Raw genomic sequence first — 19418 nt, forward strand, 5'->3', positions numbered from 1 at the left:
CTATCTGGGGTTCTCTTTGGACAACTGTCGAACACAAAAGGCAAGGCCATGCCTGGCTACATATCCTTAAGCAGTGGCTGGATGGTGTAATGTTTAAGGGCTCTGCCTCTGACACAGGAGACCAGGGTTTGAATCTCGGCTCTGTCTGTTCAGTAAGTCAGCATCTATTCAGTAGGAGACCTTAGGCAAGTCTTCCTAACACTGCTACTGCCTATAGAGTGTGCCCTAGTGGCTGCAGCTCTGGCGCTTTGAATCCGCCAGGAGAAAAGCGTGATATAAATGTTATTTGTCTTGTCTAATTTTTCTTTTGTATTGAGCATAAATGGTACATGCTAGGCTAGCTTCAGCTAGTAGTGTTGGTGGTATAATGGATATGTTAGTTACCTACCATACACTGAGACCTGGGTTCAATCCCCAGCCACGGTATGTAAGCTGGCTTTTGAAATACTGGAATTCCCTGGCAGAAGAGACCCTCCTCCCTCCGGTAGGAGGGAATAGGTAGAAGGGGAGGAGGGAGGAGAAGCCTACAAGAGGCTAATGAAACTCTCCCTAGCAGCTGTCTCTTAACTAATTAGTATAGGCAGACCAGTGAGTGAAATGGCTCAAGGACCTTGCCTTGTATAAGGGGGGTGGGGCTCCACCAGTGAGTGCAGTCAGATTGGCAACAATGTGCCTGCTGATTGTGATGTAGAGGGTCAAAGTTTTGCTCAATAGAGCATTATGGGGCGAATCGAACTTCCGGGAAAGTTCGCCTTTGGCAGGCGAACGCGAACCACCGAAGTTTGCCGGGAACCGTTCGGCCCATCTCTACTCAGAAGCTATCTTCTGTCAGGAAAGTGTTTAAGGCTGTAATTCCTTATCAGTGAGTGTTACGCTATAGTCCGACTGGACAGAAACTGTCACTTGCATACCTGATGTTTGATGCTTTTAGGCAGAGAAAAAAAAGGGAACACAGCATAGCTATTTGTGTCTTTGGCACTGTATATACACATCTCAACATGTCACATGTCATCTTTGTATTCCTTTAACTATAGCCTCAATCTCCTCTGTGCAAAACTCTCTGGTTTGGTCACACAGGTAATTGTGAGGTCTACGGCAGCAGTTTTCTTCAGCACAAACAGGAATCCCAGTTCCCATGCGGTTTCCAAACTGTAATGATCCGCTCAGCTGCCTGCGCAGGCAGGCAGCTTTTTGACCACTGTTCAGGTCTGCATTCTGCAGGTCTCTGGAAAAGAGACCTTTTGTCAGTTTTGCAGCTTGCTGCTGCTGAGGAATTTGCATACGTTTGTCATGCAAATTGCCTAGCCACATCCTTTGTAGGCTGGCTCTATATATACTACGTGATTCCACAGTGCTTCGCTGGTCATAACGGTTTGTTAAATCACTCCTGGAGTGTCAGCCTTTCCTGTTGGATTGTTATAGTTAGTTAGAGTAATTCTGGGGACTGCACTAGGCAGCTTCTCTAGTGCAGTTAGCCTGCTTATCTGTTTTGTCTGTACTGCCTCTCTGTTGTGATTGTCCTGTCGCCAACGGTGGTCGTCAGGAAATCGTTCTGTCTGTCTTGGAGTATAGCTGGAGCAGCGGTTGCTACCAGCTATCTCCTCTGTTTGTCTTGCTCAGATCGCACTAGCCTCTAGCGGTAGCGGCTGTGGATCCTTCTGATCTGCTTCTTGGAGTATAGCTGGAGCAGCGGTTGCTACCAGCTATCTCATCACCCTGTTTCGATACTTGGATCGCACTCGCTCTGGCGGTAAGAGCAGTGGATCCTGCTAGCTCTGTTACTTTACCTGGATAGCACTCGCTCTGGCGGAAAGAGCAGTGGATCTTTCCTATCCTGTTTCCCGTTCATCTGTCTGTCTTGTCTGAGACGAACGCTTGCTGTAGCCTCGGTGAGGTAACCGTTAAGCAAGCGCTCGCGTTCTCTGTTTCATGTTTGGGTGGCGGGGGTTAGTTAGGTGTGCTTGTCTCTGTTGTGCTTAACACGCGGAAACCGTGCAGTAAACGCGTTCGCTGTTGCGAATGAGTGCGGTGTTCGCGTTTAGTTAGCGTTTGTTATTTTCCTTATCTTCTCATTGTATGATTTGCTGTGCCTTTGCTACTCTCGTCCCCTGTCTTGCCTAAGCCTTGTGTCACCTCTGGCAATCGCCTCTCTCGCGATTGCGTTCCTACTTTGTTTCTGCTGTTGCGTGTGCACCGTCGCGGGTTGGCGACTAGATTGGTGCACATAGATACATTCTGTCCCTGTGCTCATCCTCATTTGCAATCACTTCCCTTGAGATTGCGTTCTCACTTGGTTTCCTCTGTTGTGTGTCCACCGTCGCAGGTTGGCGGCTAGATTGGTGGACATACATACATTCCTCATCTGTGCTTATTCTGTCTTGTGTCGCTGTTAGCAATCACCATCTCTTGCGATTGCCTTCTCACTTGATCTTCATGGTTGTGTGTTCATCGTCGCAGGGTGGCGACTAGATTGGTGGACACACATACCCTCTGTCGCTTTGATCTCTATCTTTCAGGGCCATCTTGCCCTGCGTTTCTTCCCTTTGTACAATTCCTGTCTGGCATCTGTGGCAGGGCAGAGGAGCTGTTCCTCTGCACTCCACAGCTCCATCTGCCGACAGTAATTTCCCTCTACAGGTGCTTTGCACCTTTTGCTGGGTTCCCTCAAATTATACGCTTGTGGAGGATTTCCGCAGTGTCAGCGCACATCCTGTGCGCTGATCACGGAGAGAATTCCACAATCGTTACAGTATGACCAGCCAAACCAAAATTCCCAGTGTAGAGGGAATTTCCGATTTGTACGATTTGGTCGAATATGGGTCCTGTATCTTTAAGAGGTTTATGATACTGGACTCTGAAACCAGAGAGGAGTTCATATCAGAATGTTCCAGATTCTTGGCAAATGCTGAATTTCAGGCCACCAATATTTCCACTTGGAGTGGTCAGATTGCTTACAATCTTTTCCAAGGGGATCTGTTTGTGTGGGCTGATGAGTATGCCAGACACAAGAATCTGAGACATAACCCTCGCAGGTTTCTGGCTCATGTGTTTTCTCGTAAGCTTAGAATTCCCCTGCCAGGCTATTTCTATGAGTTTTTTCCTGCTGTGCAAGATGCTGATCAGATGGGTTTATGCAACACCTTTCAGTCGTTAGCATATTCTAATGAGTGGGTGCTTGCAGGCCAGTCTGCTGATTCGGCTTGCCAGCCAAAAGATTTGTTACCCATAGCAACTACAAATGAGGAGGTTATTTCTGTCAAGTCTAAAATGTGTAAAACCATTCAGTATGATAATCAGTTCAATGTTTCTCTTGCCACGTCAGGTTCTAAACAGCAGACATGCAAAGTTGCTAAAAAGGGAAAAACTAAAAATCGCAAGCATCTGAATAAAACACTCCCTATTGATGTTTACAATGATGTTGCTCAGTCTCCGGGGTTTTTACCCCAATCCAAAGCTTTTGTGGATCCTTTAATAGGCAGAATTATTTTCTATATTAAAGGAGTAAGAAAGTCTATGCATGTACCTGACCCCAACCCGTATGAGAGCTACTTAGATACCGGGTTGTTTGAGCCCCCATTTGCTCCCTGGGATATTGGTTGAGGAATTCGAGATGGATTGGAAGGCGTTTTGCGATTTCTATATCGCAGAAAGCGCAGAAAAGCTAAACGCTTGTATAAATTCCATGTACACTTTGATAGATTCTGATGAGTGTGACAAATGTTTTGTGGATCCAGTTATGTGTGTGTGGCAGATGATTTTGGATGAATTGCACACACACCAATCAATTGATTACAATAAAGAGACATCGTTATCGGATGATTGTTCCTGCTTTTCTGGGGTAAAGCATGTGAGTCTAGACATGGTGCGATCTGAAATGAATGAGTGCACCACTGTGGTTGACTCCTGTGCGAATCCTGAAAGAGTCTCTCCTAACTGTGTGCAGTTTGAATTCATGCAATCTAAAAACAGATCTTTAAGATCTTCCATCTATGATCCTGCTATGGGGAAAATTCCTAAATTATGCAGCGTCAAAAGTAAAATTAATATGTCTAATAAACTTTCTCCTGTTGTTGTCGCTATTTCTTCTGCAAATGAGTCTTTATGTCACCCTGTTCACACCTGTAAGGGCCCGTTGCCTAGTGACAGTTGCTCCAGTGTTTCTGTCCTGAACGCCTTACAGTCTGCTCCGCAGATCGCGGAGGTTTGCGCTATGGAAGCGTCAGTTTCACAACCTAAAGCGATTTTGGAGCAATAAGAGAGAAATAGACTGGCACTAGTTGCGGGTAGGGAGGTCATAGGGTAACCTGGATACTGTACTTCATCTTGCAGCGTGCTCCCGGGAACAGACAGTGTGGTAAAGAACCACGCGCCTCTGAAGAAGCTTTTCTAAGCAAAACAGCTGTCAGGCCTCCCCTCACCCCCACTGTACACCCCGCTGTGTCTGTAACCGTGGATTAAAGGTACATTTTGCATTGCTTCAGTGCCTCGTTCTTCTCCTCATTGCCTAAAGCGATTTTGGATTCGCAAGTTTTGCGTTCTGACTCCTCGGATTCGACATTGTTAGCTGAATCTAAGAGTGAGACAGCGCTTCGGTTTTGTGAATCTGATGCTGAAGCTTCTTTGCCTTGTCCAGAGAAGCTTTCTCTAAACCTGCCCTGTACCATGAATGAAAACATGATTTCCACTCGCACTGACATTTGTGAGTCCCTTTCTTGCTCTGAGGAAAGTGCTGATTCTGCACCCTGTACTCTGGATGAGTCAATGTGGCCTTGCTTAGAATCTCCTGCAGTGTCCCTAGAGGCTTGTCTAGGTATTGCTACTATACTCACCTGTTTTTCTGCAGTTTTGGAGTTGCAAGCTAGTTTGACTGCTACGCAGAATTCTGGGTGCAGTGAGATGGAAGTTAGGGAGTCAGTGTGTGTTTCAGTTAATATTCCTGTACATCCGGTTCATGAAGAGAAAATTCAGTCTCAGCGGATGGCAGAACCATCCCTGGGACAATTGCTCTGTCCGCAAAATGTATCTGATATTTTGCCCTGTTAGGCCCGGTTCACATTAGCGTTCGCTATCCGGATTTTCCGGATCTGATCCGGACCGCATACTGTACAAACGGAACGTACATTCCGCACAGCAATGTAAAGTCTATGCGGACGTTCACACGTGTCCGTTCCGTACAGTACGGAGCCGGATCGGATGCGGACTCCGGACTCTTTTCCAACATGTGCTATTTTTTGGGTCCGGATCTCCGGCCCACGCACCCGGACCGGAGCCGGACCTGAGCCTGACGGCACCATCAGGAACACAGAAACCAATGGGGAACGGAAGGCACAGAACACACTGCCTACAAAAACCTGACGTTCTACCCCACTTCCTATGCGTATGCAAGCGGCCATTTCGGATGGGGACACATGGGCCAAGCATGTCTGGAGTGGAGCAGCAGTGACAGACGTGCTGGAGCTGTTTGGCAGAATGTCGGAGGTGGAGGTGAGGCCTGCAGCGGAGGAACCTGATTCTACACGTGCACCAGGTGCACCTTCTGCTAACCTCAACATTTTTTTTTTAAATTTCGCTATTTTTTACCCACGGATCCGGATGGCAGCCTGATGCATGCCTGATACAAACGGACCGGATCCGGATCGGAACCGTACGGTTCTGATCAGGATCAGGTCAGGATCCGATCAGGATCCGGTCCGTTTATTTGCCAAAACGCAAGTGTGAACGGGGCCTAACATGGATAGTTCAGAACCCTTCATAGAAAACTTGGAAAATGACATTTCTGAGGTCTTAGTTGATGTTTTGGAGGTTTCCAAGTCCCTCCTAACGGATGCAGAACTTCTAGGAGATACCTCCTGCCCCCCAGATCCGTCTGAGGTTTTGCCCCTTTCAGTGGGCATTGCTGTTGTGCTGACTACTGTTGCAGCTCTTAAGGAGCTTCAGTCTTGTGTAGTCAATGATGAATGTGGGTTAGATACCAGTACAGTCACAGAAATTTCTAGGGTTGAGTCCAAGCCCCAAGCCTTCTTTTGAAAGTCCAGTGCTTGTGACCACTGCTCGTGATGATTCTCTGCCCGGTTCTAGTTTTGGTCTTGTCGTGACGGACTCTGAGGTTGGCAGTTCCTCGACGTGTCCTGAGGTTCCCCTTGGGCTAGTGTACCCCGATGTGTTCTGTGATCTAGAAAGCCCAAGTGTGTCTCGGTTGCCAGCCTGCTCAGATGCTTCCTCGGTGGAAACCTGTTCTGATGTTGCCTGCCTGCCTGCATGCCCAGAGGTGGTCCCTGAAGGCCCTGATCTTAATGCTTGTCCTGGTAATTCTGAATCCGGAATTGTCATTGGTTCCATAGGGGTTCTTGATAGTTCTCCATGTGAGCCTGGTGATCGTTCTGCCCTCCTGGGATCTCTGCGAAGCTTCAAAGTGTTCTGGGAGATCCTGGGAGAAATATTTCCTGGTACCTTGGATGAGATTAGCATTGGGTGCTTTGTGGAAAGGGACACTTCGAATGGGTATTGTGGCAGGTTTGGTATTTTTGGACGGTCCCTGGAAGGTGGTGGGCATGGCTCGGTGGGTGTCGATGGCTTCTTCTCTGGCATTCACAGTCCTGATGGGTGTTGCACTGAGACTTGTGGTACTGATGGGCATGTGTCGGTGGGTTCTCCTTCCGATGAGGTCGGTTTCGAGTGGGCTGACTCTGGAATTGGGCCTTGTCGGGCTGTCCCGACCTTCATGAGTCTTCAGTTAGAGTCTTTTGCTAATATCAGTTTAGAGGATCGTCTGGAATCCAACCCTAGAGGGGGGGGGGGGGGGTACTGTAATGATCCGCTCAGCTGCCTGCGCAGGCAGGCAGCTTTTTGACCACTGTTCAGGTCTGCATTCTGCAGGTCTCTGGAAAAGAGACCTTTTGTCAGTTTTGCAGCTTGCTGCTGCTGAGGAATTTGCATACGTTTGTCATGCAAATTGCCTAGCCACATCCTTTGTAGGCTGGCTCTATATACAGTGGTGTGAAAAACTATTTGCCCCCTTCCTGATGTCTTATTCTTTTGCATGTTTGTCACACTTAAATGTTTCTGCTCATCAAAAACCGTTAACTATTAGTCAAAGTTAACATAATTGAACACAAAATGCAGTTTTAAATGATGGTTTTTATTATTTAGTGAGAAAAAAAACTCCAAATATACATGGCCCTGTGTGAAAAAAGTGATTGCCCCCCTTGTTAAAAAATAACTTAACTGTGGTTTATCACACCTGAGTTTAATTTCTGTAGTCACCCCCAGGCCTGATTACTGCCACACCTGTTTCAATCAAGAAATCACTTAAATAGGAGCTATCTGACACAGAGAAGTAGACCAAAAGCACCTCAAAAGCTAGACATCATGCCAAGATCCAAAGAAATTCAGGAACAAATGAGAACAAAAGTACTGTAATTGAGATCTATCAGTCTGGTAAAGGTTATAAAGCCGGTGTGGAGGAGAGAGATGAGATGGAGCCAGCACTGCAATTCGGGTAATTTATTCGGTCAATAAAAAAACAGAAGCACTTACAGTCAGCAAGGTCGGATGCAAAGCGGAAAGGTGGGCGCCAGGTCTATGTCCCCCTGCGGATGTCCGTTTCGCAACGCTGGCGCTTGTTCACCGCAACGGTTGCGGTGAACAAGCGCCAGCGGCGCGAAACGGACGTCCGCAGGGGGACATAGACCTGGCGCCCAACTTTCCGCTTTGCATCCGACCTTGCTAACTGTAAGTGCTTCTGTTTTTTTATTGACCTAATAAATTACCCGAATTGCAGTGCTGGCTCCATCTCATCTCTCTCCTCCACACAAGTTTACCTGCTGCTACATAGCCTGTGCACGCTTTTTCAAGGGAATTACCCAGCCACAGTCTAATGCCAGGAGTCGAGTCCAGTCCCCTGCTGTAGTCTTGAGAGTGCTGGAGTCTCACCTTTGCTACCCTCCACCAAGGTAATAAAGCCATTTCTAAAGCTTTGGGACTCCAGCGAACCACAGTGAGAGCCATTATCCACAAATGGCAAAAAACATGGAACAGTGATGAACCTTCCCAGGAGTGGCCGGCCGACCAAAATTACCCCAAGAGCGCAGAGAAAACTCAACCGAGAGGCCACAAAACACCCCAGGACAACATCTAAAGAACTGCAGGCATCACTTGCCTCAATTAAGGTCAGTGTTCACGACTCCACCATAAGAAAGAGACTGGGCAAAAACAGCCTGCATGGCAGATATCCAAGGCGCAAACCACTTTTAAGCAAAAAGAACATTAAGGCTCGTCTCAACTTTGCTAAAAAACATCTCAATGATTGCCAAGACTTTTGAGAAAATACCTTGTGGACCGACGAGACAAAAGTTGAACTTTTTGGCAGGTGCGTGTCCCATTACATCTGGCGTAGAAGTAACACAGCATTTCAGCAAAAGAACATCATACCAACAGTAAAATATGGTGGTGGTAGTGTGATGGTCTGGGGTTGTTTTGCTGCTTCAGGACCTGGAAGGCTTGCTGTGATAGATGGAACCATGAATTCTACTGTCTACCAAAAAATCCTGAAGGAGAATGTCCGGCCATCTGTTCGTCAACTCAAGCTGAAGTGATCTTGGGTGCTGCAGCAGGACAATGACCCAAAACACACCAGCAAATCCACCTCTGAATGGCTGAAGAAAAACAAAATGAAGACTTTGGAGTGGCCTAGTCAAAGTCCTGACCTGAATCCTATTGAGATGTTGTGGCATGACCTTAAAAAGGTGGTTCATGCTAGAAAACCCTCAAATAAAGCTGAATTACAACAATTCTGCAAAGATGAGTGGGCCAAAATTCCTCCAGAGCGCTGTAAAAGACTCGTTGCATCGCAAGCACTTGATTGCAGTTATTGCTGCTAAGGGTGGCCCAACCAGTTATTAGGTTCAGGGGGCAATTTCTTTTTCACACAGGGCCATGTAGGTTTTGAGGTTTTTTTTTCTCACTAAATAATAAAAACCATCATTTAAAACTGCATTTTGTGTTCAATGATGCTATCTTTGACTAATAGTTAACGGTTTTTGATGAGCAGAAACATTTAAGTGTGACAAACATGCAAAAGAATAAGAAATCAGGAAGGGGGCAAATAGTTTTTCACACCACTGTATACTATGTGATTCCACAGTACTTCGCTGGTCATAACGGTTTGTTAAATCACTCCTGGAGTGTCAGCCTTTCCTGTTGGATTGTTATAGTTAGTTAGAGTAATTCTGAGGACTGCACTAGGCAGCTTCTCTAGTGCAGTTAGCCTGCTTATCTGTTTTGTCTGTATTGCCTCTCTGTTGCGATTGTCCTGTCGCCAACGGTGGTCGTCAGGAAATCGTTCTGTCTGTCTTGGAGTATAGCTGGAGCAGCGGTTGCTACCAGCTATCTGCTCTGTTTGTCTTGCTCAGATCGCATTAGCCTCTAGCGGTAGCGGCTGTGGATCCTTCTGATCTGCTTCTTGGAGTATAGCTGGAGCAGCGGTTGCTACCAGCTATCTCATCACCCTGTTGCGATACTTGGATCGCACTCGCTCTGGCGGTAAGAGCAGTGGATCCTGCTAGCTCTGTTACTTTACCTGGATCGCACTCGCTCTGGCGGAAAGAGCAGTGGATCTTTCCTATCCTGTTTCCCGTTCATCTGTCTGTCTTGTCTGAGACGAACGCTTGCTGTAGCCTCGGTGAGGTAACCGTTAAGCAAGCGCTCGCGTTCTCTGTTTCATGTTTGGGTGGTGGGGGTTAGTTAGGCGTGCTTGTCTCTGTTGTGCTTAACACGCGGAGGCCGCGCAGTAAACGCGTTCGCTGTTGCGAATGAGTGCGGTGTTCGCGTTTAGTTAGCGTTTGTTATTTTCCTTATCTTCTCATTGTATGATTTGCTGTGCCTTTGCTACTCTCGTCCCCTGTCTTGCCTAAGCCTTGTGTCACCTCTGGCAATCGCCTCTCTCGCGATTGCGTTCCTACTTTGTTTCTGCTGTTGTGTGTGCACCATCGCGGGTTGGCGACTAGATTGGTGCACATACATACATTCTGTCCCTGTGCTCATCCTCATTCGCAATCACTTCCCTTGCGATTGCGTTCTCACTTGGTTTCCTCTGTTGTGTGTCCACCATCGCAGGTTGGCGGCTAGATTGGTGGACATACATACATTCCTCATCTGTGCTTATTCGGTCTTGTGTCTCTGTTAGCAATCACCATCTCTTGCGATTGCCTTCTCACTTGATCTTCATGGTTGTGTGTTCATCGTCGCAGGGTGGCGACTAGATTGGTGGACACACATACCCTCTGTCGCTTTGATCTCTCTCTTTCAGGGCTATCTTGCCCTGCGTTTCTTCCCTTCGTACAATTCCTGTCTGGCGTCTGTAGCAGGGTAGAGGAGCTGTTTCTCTGCACTCCACAGCTCCATCTGCCGACAGTAATTTCCCTCTACAGGTGCGTTGCACCTTTTGCTGGGTTCCCTCAAATTATACGCTTGTGGAGGATTTCCGCAGTGTCAGCGCACGTCCTGTGCGCTGATCACGGAGAGAATTCCACAATCGTTACACAAACATTACAATGTTTTTTGAGGTACTGCTCTGAAATGCAAATGCTATTTAGCAAATTAAGTTGCAAAGGCACACAAAGACAAATGACTTGCACGGGGACATTTAGACTGCTATATGCTTAACCTAGGTACTTAATTAGGTATTAATTAACCATTCTAAATAATAAGTCATTCATCATAGCAGCCAACATATTTATGTTACTGTATAAAAATACAATTATGCTGTGTTTTTGCTGGAAATGAGTACAGGAGGTGTTAGTTTTAATGTGAAAATGAAGGCCAAGCTGGGATAAGAAAAATACTGAAGTACTGAAGAAAAAATAATGGCAATGAAAGCAGGTAAGCTATGATCCCTGCATTCCAGTAATGCTCTTATTATGGAATATCCATGTAGTTTACTAAACAGCTTCTTAGGATTCATACACCACAGGCTACCTGCAATTGTGTCACTACCTTAAAAAAAACTTTCTAGATTCAGAAATATTGCTATTGAAGCATGCCCAGTATTTGAACTTAGAGTTACTTTCAATAACAGAAAGACCACCCAGCTGACATCCTCCTGTCCAATAGGATACATCAGTGGTAGAGTAGCTATAGTAGGGCTGAAGTTAGCACTAGGTACACTAGGCACAAGCCAAGAGGTGCCAGTGTCCTGAGAGGCTGTCGGGGACTCACAAAACAATGCTTACCATCCTGCTGCAATGCTGATGTAATTCCTCCCAGAGCATATATACTGTAGATGGATGGACAGTCCATCCAACTCTCTATGCTCCCTTTAGCAGAGACATCAGAGTGTCACCAAAATGGTGAACATGAGTATGCCGGGTGAGAGGGAGAGGTAATAGTAGGGCTAACCAGGAAATGAGGGCTAACCATGAAATGACAGCACACCTTCAGTATGGTTCAGTGGGCAAACTTGCCTTCATTCAGGATTTACAAGTTTTTTACGAGGATTTAGGGAGTCAGTATTTTGTGCTGCTGAGATGTAAATCCAGTCATGAGCTTTAGGCTACTTTCACACTTACTGCTTTTCGCAGCGTCGTGGTACTTTCCCCACCACAGCTCATTGTGAGGGCAATGTAGGTCTATGGAGACTTACACACTATGGCCACACATGATGCGGTGCAACGGAAGTAGTGAAATCAATTCAAGGCCGCCACAAACTCTGCAGTGAGTTGCCGCATGAGCAGTGCCTAGCACACGGATTATGCAACAAAGCAAGTCCATGGCAATGTGGTAGTTGTGCACGAGCAATAGCGTTGTGCATACGCAGAGTGACGGTAATCTAGTGACGTGGTTCCTGTCTAGCACGCAGTAGGACACTGAGCGGTGGCGGCGCTATCCATATTACCCTGTCGGTAATATGCACGGGGAAAGGTGCGGTGCAATTGTCCCGCCCCGAACTCTCCTGCCGCAGAATGATCGCACCGCTAAATATGTGAGCCTTACCGTTAAAATGATGAGCAGAAAGACCAACACTGGTGGTGTGAGTACATTCTGGACAACTACCACATAATGAGCAATACAACATCACTCTGAAGACCTTTAAGTGTTTTATATTTAAAACTTTGTTACACCTTATTATGAAAACCTTAAAGAGGAACTTAAGCCAGGGAGAAAAAAATCAATTTTAATCACATGGGGCTTCTACCAGCCCCCTGCAGCCGTCCCGTGCCCTCGCAGTCACTCAGGATCCTCCTGTTCCCCGGCGCCAGTCAATTTCAGCAACAGGCCCGGTCACACGTAGCCTTCTTCGCATTCCTGACCGCAATAGCGTCCTGTGCAGGATGCTATTGCGGACAGGAACGCAGAGAAGGAAATGCGTGGCAAGGCCTGCGCAGGCGCAGTGAGCCTGTCATAGCTAGCAGCGGGGAACAGGAGAATCCGTGAGTGACTACGAGGGCATGGGAAGGCTGAAGGGGGCTGGTAGAAGCCCCACGTAAGTAAAACTGATTTTTAATTTCAGGCTTAAGTATCCCTTTAAGTGCCTGTCAACACTGTTAGCATTCATGGCCATGCATATACAAAAATATACATACCAGTTATGGAGATTTCTCGTGTCACTGAAATCTACAGCTTCAACCAAGAAGTGTCTTGTTTCTTCAAGTCCTTCTTCAGGCTCCTAAATAAACACACACATTTGTTTTAGGAAAATAAACATATCAGCATATTCTGAGGACACATCATTGCATCCATCATGGAAATAAGATTAATTAGAACACAAAGTTACACTATGTCACTGATTATATATATATATATATATATATATATATATATATATATATATATATATATATATATATATATATATATATATACACAGTGGCTTGCAAAAGTATTCGGCCCCCTTGAAGTTTTCCACATTTTGTCACAATACTGCCACAAACATGAATCAATTATATTGGAATTCCACATAAAAGACCAATACAAAGTGGTGTACATGTGAGAAATGGAACGAAAATCATACATGATTCCAAACATTTTTTGCAAATAAATAACTGCAAAGTGGGGTGTGCGTAATTATTCAGACCCCTTTGGTCTGAGTGCAGTCAGTTGCCCATAGACATTGCCTGATGAAAGCTAATGACTAAATAGAGTGCACCTGTGTGTAATTTAATGTCAGTACAAATACAGCTGCTCTGTGACGGCCCCAGAGGTTGTCTAAGAGAATATTGGGAGCAAAAACACCATGAAGTCCAAAGAACACACCAGACAGGTCAGGGATAATGTTATTGAGACATTTAAAGCAGGCCTAGGCTACAAAAAAGATTTCCAAAGCCTTGAACATCCCACAGAGCACTGTTCAAGCGATCATTCAGAAATGGAAGGAGTATGGCAAAACTGTAAACCTATCAAGACAAGGCCGTCCACCTAAACTCACAGGTCGAACAAGGAGAGCGCTGATCAGAAATGCAGTCAAGAGGCCCATGGTGACTCTGGACGAGCTGCCGAGATCTACAGCTCAGGTGGGGGAATCTGTCCATATGACAACTATTAGTCGTGCACTGCAGAAAATTGGCCTTTATGGAAGAGTGGCAAGAAGAAAGCCACTGCTAACAGAAAAGAATAAGAAGTCCAGTTTGCAGTTTTCCACAAGCCATGTGGGGGACACAGCAAACATATGGAAGAAGGTGCTCTGGTCAGATGAGACCAAAATGGAACTTTTTGGCCAAAATGCTATGTGTGGTGGAAAACTAACACTGCACATCACTCTGAACACACCATTCCCACTGTCAAATATGGTGGTGGCCGCATCATGCTCTGGGGGTGCTTCTCTTTAGCAGGGACAGTGAAGCTGGTCAGAGTTGATGGGAAGATGGATGGAGCCAAATACAGGGCAATCTTGGAAGAAAACCTATTGGAGTCTGCAAACGACTTGAGACTGGGGCGGAGGTTCACCTTCCAGCAGGACAACAACCCTAAACATAAAGCCAGGGCAACAATGGAATGGTTTAAAACACAACATATCCTTGTGTTAGAATGGCCCAGTCAAAGTCCAGATCTAAATCCAATCAAGAATCTGTGGCAAGATCTTAAAAAAACTGCTGTTCACAAACGTTGTCCATCTAATCTGACTGAGCTGGAGCTGTTTTGCAAAGAAGAACAGGCAAGGATTTCAGTCTCTAGATGTGAAAAGCTAGTAGAGACATACCCTAAAAGACTGGCAGCTGTAATTGCAGCAAAAGGTGGTTCTACATAGTATTGACTCAGGGGCTGAATAATTACGCACACCCCACTTAGCATTTTTTTTTATTTAATGTTTGGAATCATGTATGATTTTCATTCAATTTCTCATGTGTACACCACTTTGTATTGGTCTTTCACATGGAATTCCAATAAAATTAATTCATGTTTGTGGCAGTAATATGACAAAATGTGGAAAACTTTAAGGGGGCCAAACACTTTTGCAAACCACTGTATATTTAACTGACATTTTTTATCGTAACAACCAACGTTTTATACACGAAAATCATGAAAATTATATATATATATATATATATATATATATATATATATATATATATATATATATATATATGTATATATATACTGTACGTAGTATCCAGGTGATGTTCTATTGTATGTGAAACATATAAGCCCTGTCACATTACAGTATTCTATCCTCACAATATTTCTCTTCTTATCGTTTCGTCATTTTATTTATATAGTACCATTTCTGTGCAAAGCACACACACACAAAAAACCCACAAGCTATTTTCCCCAGACAGTAATGTTCGGTGTCACTTATCTTACCTGATTTTAAGGTGCCCATACATCAGACTATGTATGGGCGGATCGACCAAGAGACAGATCTCTCTCTGATCGAATCTGATTAGAAAGTAATCTGTCAACTGCCCATACACCACAGGCCGAATCCCAATCGATTTCAGCATGAAATCTCTTGGGAATTGGCCTAGTAATGCCGCATCTGCCACCTTGCTACCCCCTGTGCCCCCCTGGTGCTCGGTGCAGTATACTTTACCTGTGCCCACTGCTGGCTCTGGTCTCTGTCTGCAATATGCATACACACGTGTGTGACGTCCTACACGCAGCCACATTACTCCGGCAACCACATGGGGTGCACGTATGCGGATTGCGGATGAACCTGGAGCCAGCAGCGGACATGGACAGGTAAAGTATACTGCACTGAGCGAGCACATTTTGCATTGGGGGGACAGAGCTGGCGGAGTTTCATTGCATTCGTCACATTTGTCGCGATATGGCTTGCCATTACTGCCGCGCACACGATTGACTATGACATCCGACATCTTGCAGCATGTCTGATTGATACATGCAACTTATTTCAGACTAAAATTGGTGGGATCCTTGATGGGGCATGCTCTTGGCGGCACTGATTTTCATCTGATTAGATAATAATTATCAAATCGGATGGCCGATTGGTCGCCAAGTCAATAGAATTAAGGCCACAATTAGTACTTTTTTATTTGCTAGGGGCTTCAAATTTGTAACGGAGACAAGCTTAGAAAAAGATGAGCAACAACTGTCAAGAAAAGATTTGTGAATCAGAGCTGTTCTACAGAACATCTAAACTTGTTGTTAATATTTTGCTGTGTTCATTTCATGAGTTAAAATATAATTTATCTCATTTAATAATAATAGGAGCAGAGCATTTGTATTGCACATACTAACCCACGCTATTTCTTTTTCTGCTTCACCACAGCAAAATCAGAGGTGAAATCCTGCTCCAAAGAACACAGAAGGGGGTAATTTATCATAACAGATACAAAGGATGCTATAACAAATGTGGAGCAGTTGCCCGGGGCAAACATTCGGAATCCTTGCTTCATTCCTCTGAAACCTGATTGGTTGCATAAAACAACTGCTCTACTTTTTCTTGCATATGTTACAGACTTCTAACAAATTTACAGAAGGTCAGTTATGTTAAAAAGCTCAATTCAAAAGTACTTTATCAAGGTATTTAAAGCAGTTAGCGGAATTAAGAAAAAGTGTAGATGGATCACTACTTAGATTAAAAAGCCTTTCTTTTCAGCTTAAACATATGCATCACAAGGAACAAAGTCACCTCAGCTTTAAAACACAAAGGGAAATTGGAGGTCACCTCATAGTTCTGTTACTTGTATAAAAGCATTCAGCATGTGCCAACAATTCATACACTATTTGTGCAACCTGAGTTGCTGCAAAGGACTTAGAAACATAAGAAAGCATTACTGGTGTTGGAGAAATTCAACAGAACTGCAGCTTAGTCTAAATAAGAACTGACTGCAATTTATATTCTGGACACTAGATGTCGCTGCTGATGATGCCTCTACAGTGATGTCTATGGTTATCTCTCTGTTACTTTTAGGTGTGTCCAGTGCTTCCTGTGTGTGTACACTGTGTGTGTTTTAGCCTGTCACCATGTTAGGTGATCTTGCTGTATGTTGCTGAATCCAAGTTTAAGTAAAACCAAGTTCCTGTTACTTCTTCTTGTCTGGACTGCAGTGCTTCATTAGATGCAGTAATCAAGCGCAACTCTAACAACTGGAAGAATGCAACAGAATACCCAAGGAGCTCGAGGTGACCCAAAACTACAAGGAAAGTTTAGGGGAATAAAAGAGACCAAAATCCCCTCTAATAAAAAGCCAATGCTCAGTGTAGTCTGCTTACTTAAAATGGAAGGCATTTGCGTTAATCCAGCTTTAAGTGAACGACTGTGGTCTCCCACAATGCATCACTACTGAATATGCAAATGATCTCTTTATGCCCCTGAAGCCAGGCTCACATCTGGAACCGGTGGTATATAGCAAGCCTATAGCTTATAAAATTTACAGAGCCACATCAACCCAACATGCAGACAGCCTGTTTCAGACTGTTGGTCCTCCTCAGGCTGTCTGCATATTGGGTTGATGTGGCTCTGTAAAATGTATAAGCTTTAGGCTTGCTATGCATCAGCAGTTCTGGATGTAAGCCTAGCTTCAGGGGCATAAAGAGATAATTTGCAGATTCAGTACTGATGCATTGTGGGAGATCACAGTCACTCACTTAAAGCTGAATTATTGCAAATGCATTCTGTTTTAAGAAGGCAAACTACACTGGAAGAACACAACAAAGGCATTTAAAGAGTCAAGATAGATAGCAAAAGACGTGACCAAATCTTGCAGGGAAAAATAAAAAACATGAAAGGAATGTGGGCACAGGTACCTCAACACCAGTGACTTCAGGAAAAGGGGAACCCTTAGAAAAAAGATCTGTAAACATGTGCATTCAGTTAAAGAGAACCTGTAACAAAAAAAGTTCCCCTGGGGGGTACCCACCTCGGGAGGGGGAAGCCTCAGGGTCCCAATTGGTATATAGCAAAATAGCAAAATTAGTATAGTAGCGGTCTTAAAAATTCAGGAATGCACCTGCGCTGGAGTGAGGAAGGTAAATATTTACTTGCCCGCTGTTCGGGAGCTTTATTGCCGCCGCCGTGGAACCGAGGAGGACTGGAAAAGCCTCAATAGGATCCGGAGGCTTCCCCCACCTGAGGTGAGTTACAGGTTTTCTTTAAAGGGAAGGTCCAAGCAAAATAAAAAAAATGAGTTTCACTTACCTGGGGCTTCTACCAGCCCCATGCAGCCATCCTGTGCCCTCGCAGTCACTCACTGCTGCTCCAGTCCCCCTCTGGCAGCTTGCCGACCTCGGAGGTCGGCGGGCCACATTGCGTACATTTTTACGCATTCCCGCTAGTGCAGGAACATTAACCCATACATTTTTACGCGTTAGTGATGCAACGCGTAAAAATTTACGCATTAAACATGTAACGCGTAAAAATGTATGTGTTAATGTTCCTGCACTAGCGGGAATGCGTAAAAATGTACGCAATGCGGCCCGCCGACCTCCGAGGTTGGCAAGCTGCCAGCGGGGGATTGGAGCAGCAGTGAGTGACTGCGAGGGCACAGGATGGCTGCATGGGGCTGGTAGAAGCCCCAGGTAAGTGAAACTCATTTTTTTATTTTGCTTGGACCTTCCCTTTAAGAGCCGTTTCAAGTGTACTGTGATACAGGAAATGCTCCTAAAGGTGGCCACTAAGACACAATTTGCGGAACGATTGGTTACGAACAGTTATTTGTATGAACGATCAGGAATGAACATTTGAGACCACTAGCGGACAGAAATCTCCTAATTAATTAAAGCGGACCCAATCCAAACTTTTTTTAATACAAAATATTCAGTTGCACCACTCTGACACATACAAAGATAAATAAACACTCCTTCAAGCCTATGAGCATTTCAGTGCATGCTTTTCACAACAACAACAACAACAACAACAAATAACATTTATAAAGCGCTTTTCTCCCGTGGGAAAGCGCGTAAGCATGGCTCCGACCATCGTGGTACAGAGGAAGACATTTTATAAATCTGGAAATGCCAGGCTAAACAGGTGGCTTTTCAGTCTGGATTTGAATAGCTCCAGGGATGGTGCTGTCTTTACTGGGTGTGGTAGGGAGTTCCAGAGAGTAGGGGCAGCATGGCAGAAGGCTCTATCTCCAGATTTTTTGAGGTGCACTCTGGGAGTGACCAAGTTTACAGAACTTGCTGATCTGAGGTTGTGAGAGGTGTGGTGCAGCTTCAGCAAGTCCTTCATGTATCCAGGGACTAGACTGTGCAGGGATTTGAATGTCAGCAGTCCAATCTTGAAGAGTATTCTCCATTCTACTGGTAGCCAGTGCAGTGAGCGAAGGATCGGTGTAATATGACAGTGGCGAGGCTGGTTTGTTAGCAATCTGGCAGCAGAATTTTGCACTAATTGCAGGCGACGCAGGTCCTTTTTGGGGAGGCCAACATAAAGGGCATTGCAGTAGTCCAGACGTGATGTGATGAAGGCGTGGACTAGGGTTGGAAGATCCTCTGGGGGAATCAGATGTTTAATCTTTGCAATGTTCTTCAGATGAAAGAAGGAGGATTTAACTACAGATGAAATTTGGTTTCTGAAACTCAATTCCCCATCGATTAGTACGCCAAGGCTGCGCACAAAGTTGGAGCTGTTTATGTCTGAATTCCCAATCCTGATTGGTGTTGCTTTAGGATAGAGCTGTTTTGATGGCGGGCACTGGCTTTGGACAAACAGGACCTCAGTTTTGTCAGCATTCAGTTTCAACCAGTTATCATTCATCCATGCCTGTAGCTCAGCTAAGCAAGAGTTTATTTTTGGGGTAGGGTCTGTTCCACCAGGTTTGAAGGACAGGTATAGCTGTGTGTCATCAGCGTAGCAGTGGTACGTCAGGCCATGTCGTTGGATAAGCGTGCCGAGTGGCAACATGTAGATTGCAAACAGCAGAGGGGATAGGATTGATCCTTGTGGCACTCCGAATTGTAGAGGTGCAGGTTTGGACATTATGGGTCCTAGGGATACTCTCTGTGTTCTGTCAGTCAGG

The 19418-nt window shown here is 45.2% G+C and overlaps 1 protein-coding gene across 6 annotated transcripts in view; it reads right to left on the reverse strand.

Moving 5' to 3' along the window:
• The window catches only part of ZBBX (zinc finger B-box domain containing), a 291614-nt gene that overhangs the window by 113821 nt on the left and 158375 nt on the right, over positions 1-19418 (reverse strand). For all 6 annotated transcript variants that reach the window (XM_068280953.1, XM_068280952.1, XM_068280949.1 and 3 more), the window contains one exon: positions 12579-12661. In XM_068280953.1, coding sequence (XP_068137054.1) covers positions 12579-12661 — 83 coding nt within the window. The remainder of the gene's footprint in view (positions 1-12578; positions 12662-19418) is intronic.

Source organism: Hyperolius riggenbachi, chromosome 4 (assembly GCF_040937935.1).
Source record: "Hyperolius riggenbachi isolate aHypRig1 chromosome 4, aHypRig1.pri, whole genome shotgun sequence".
Taxonomy (NCBI): Eukaryota; Metazoa; Chordata; class Amphibia; order Anura; family Hyperoliidae; genus Hyperolius; species Hyperolius riggenbachi.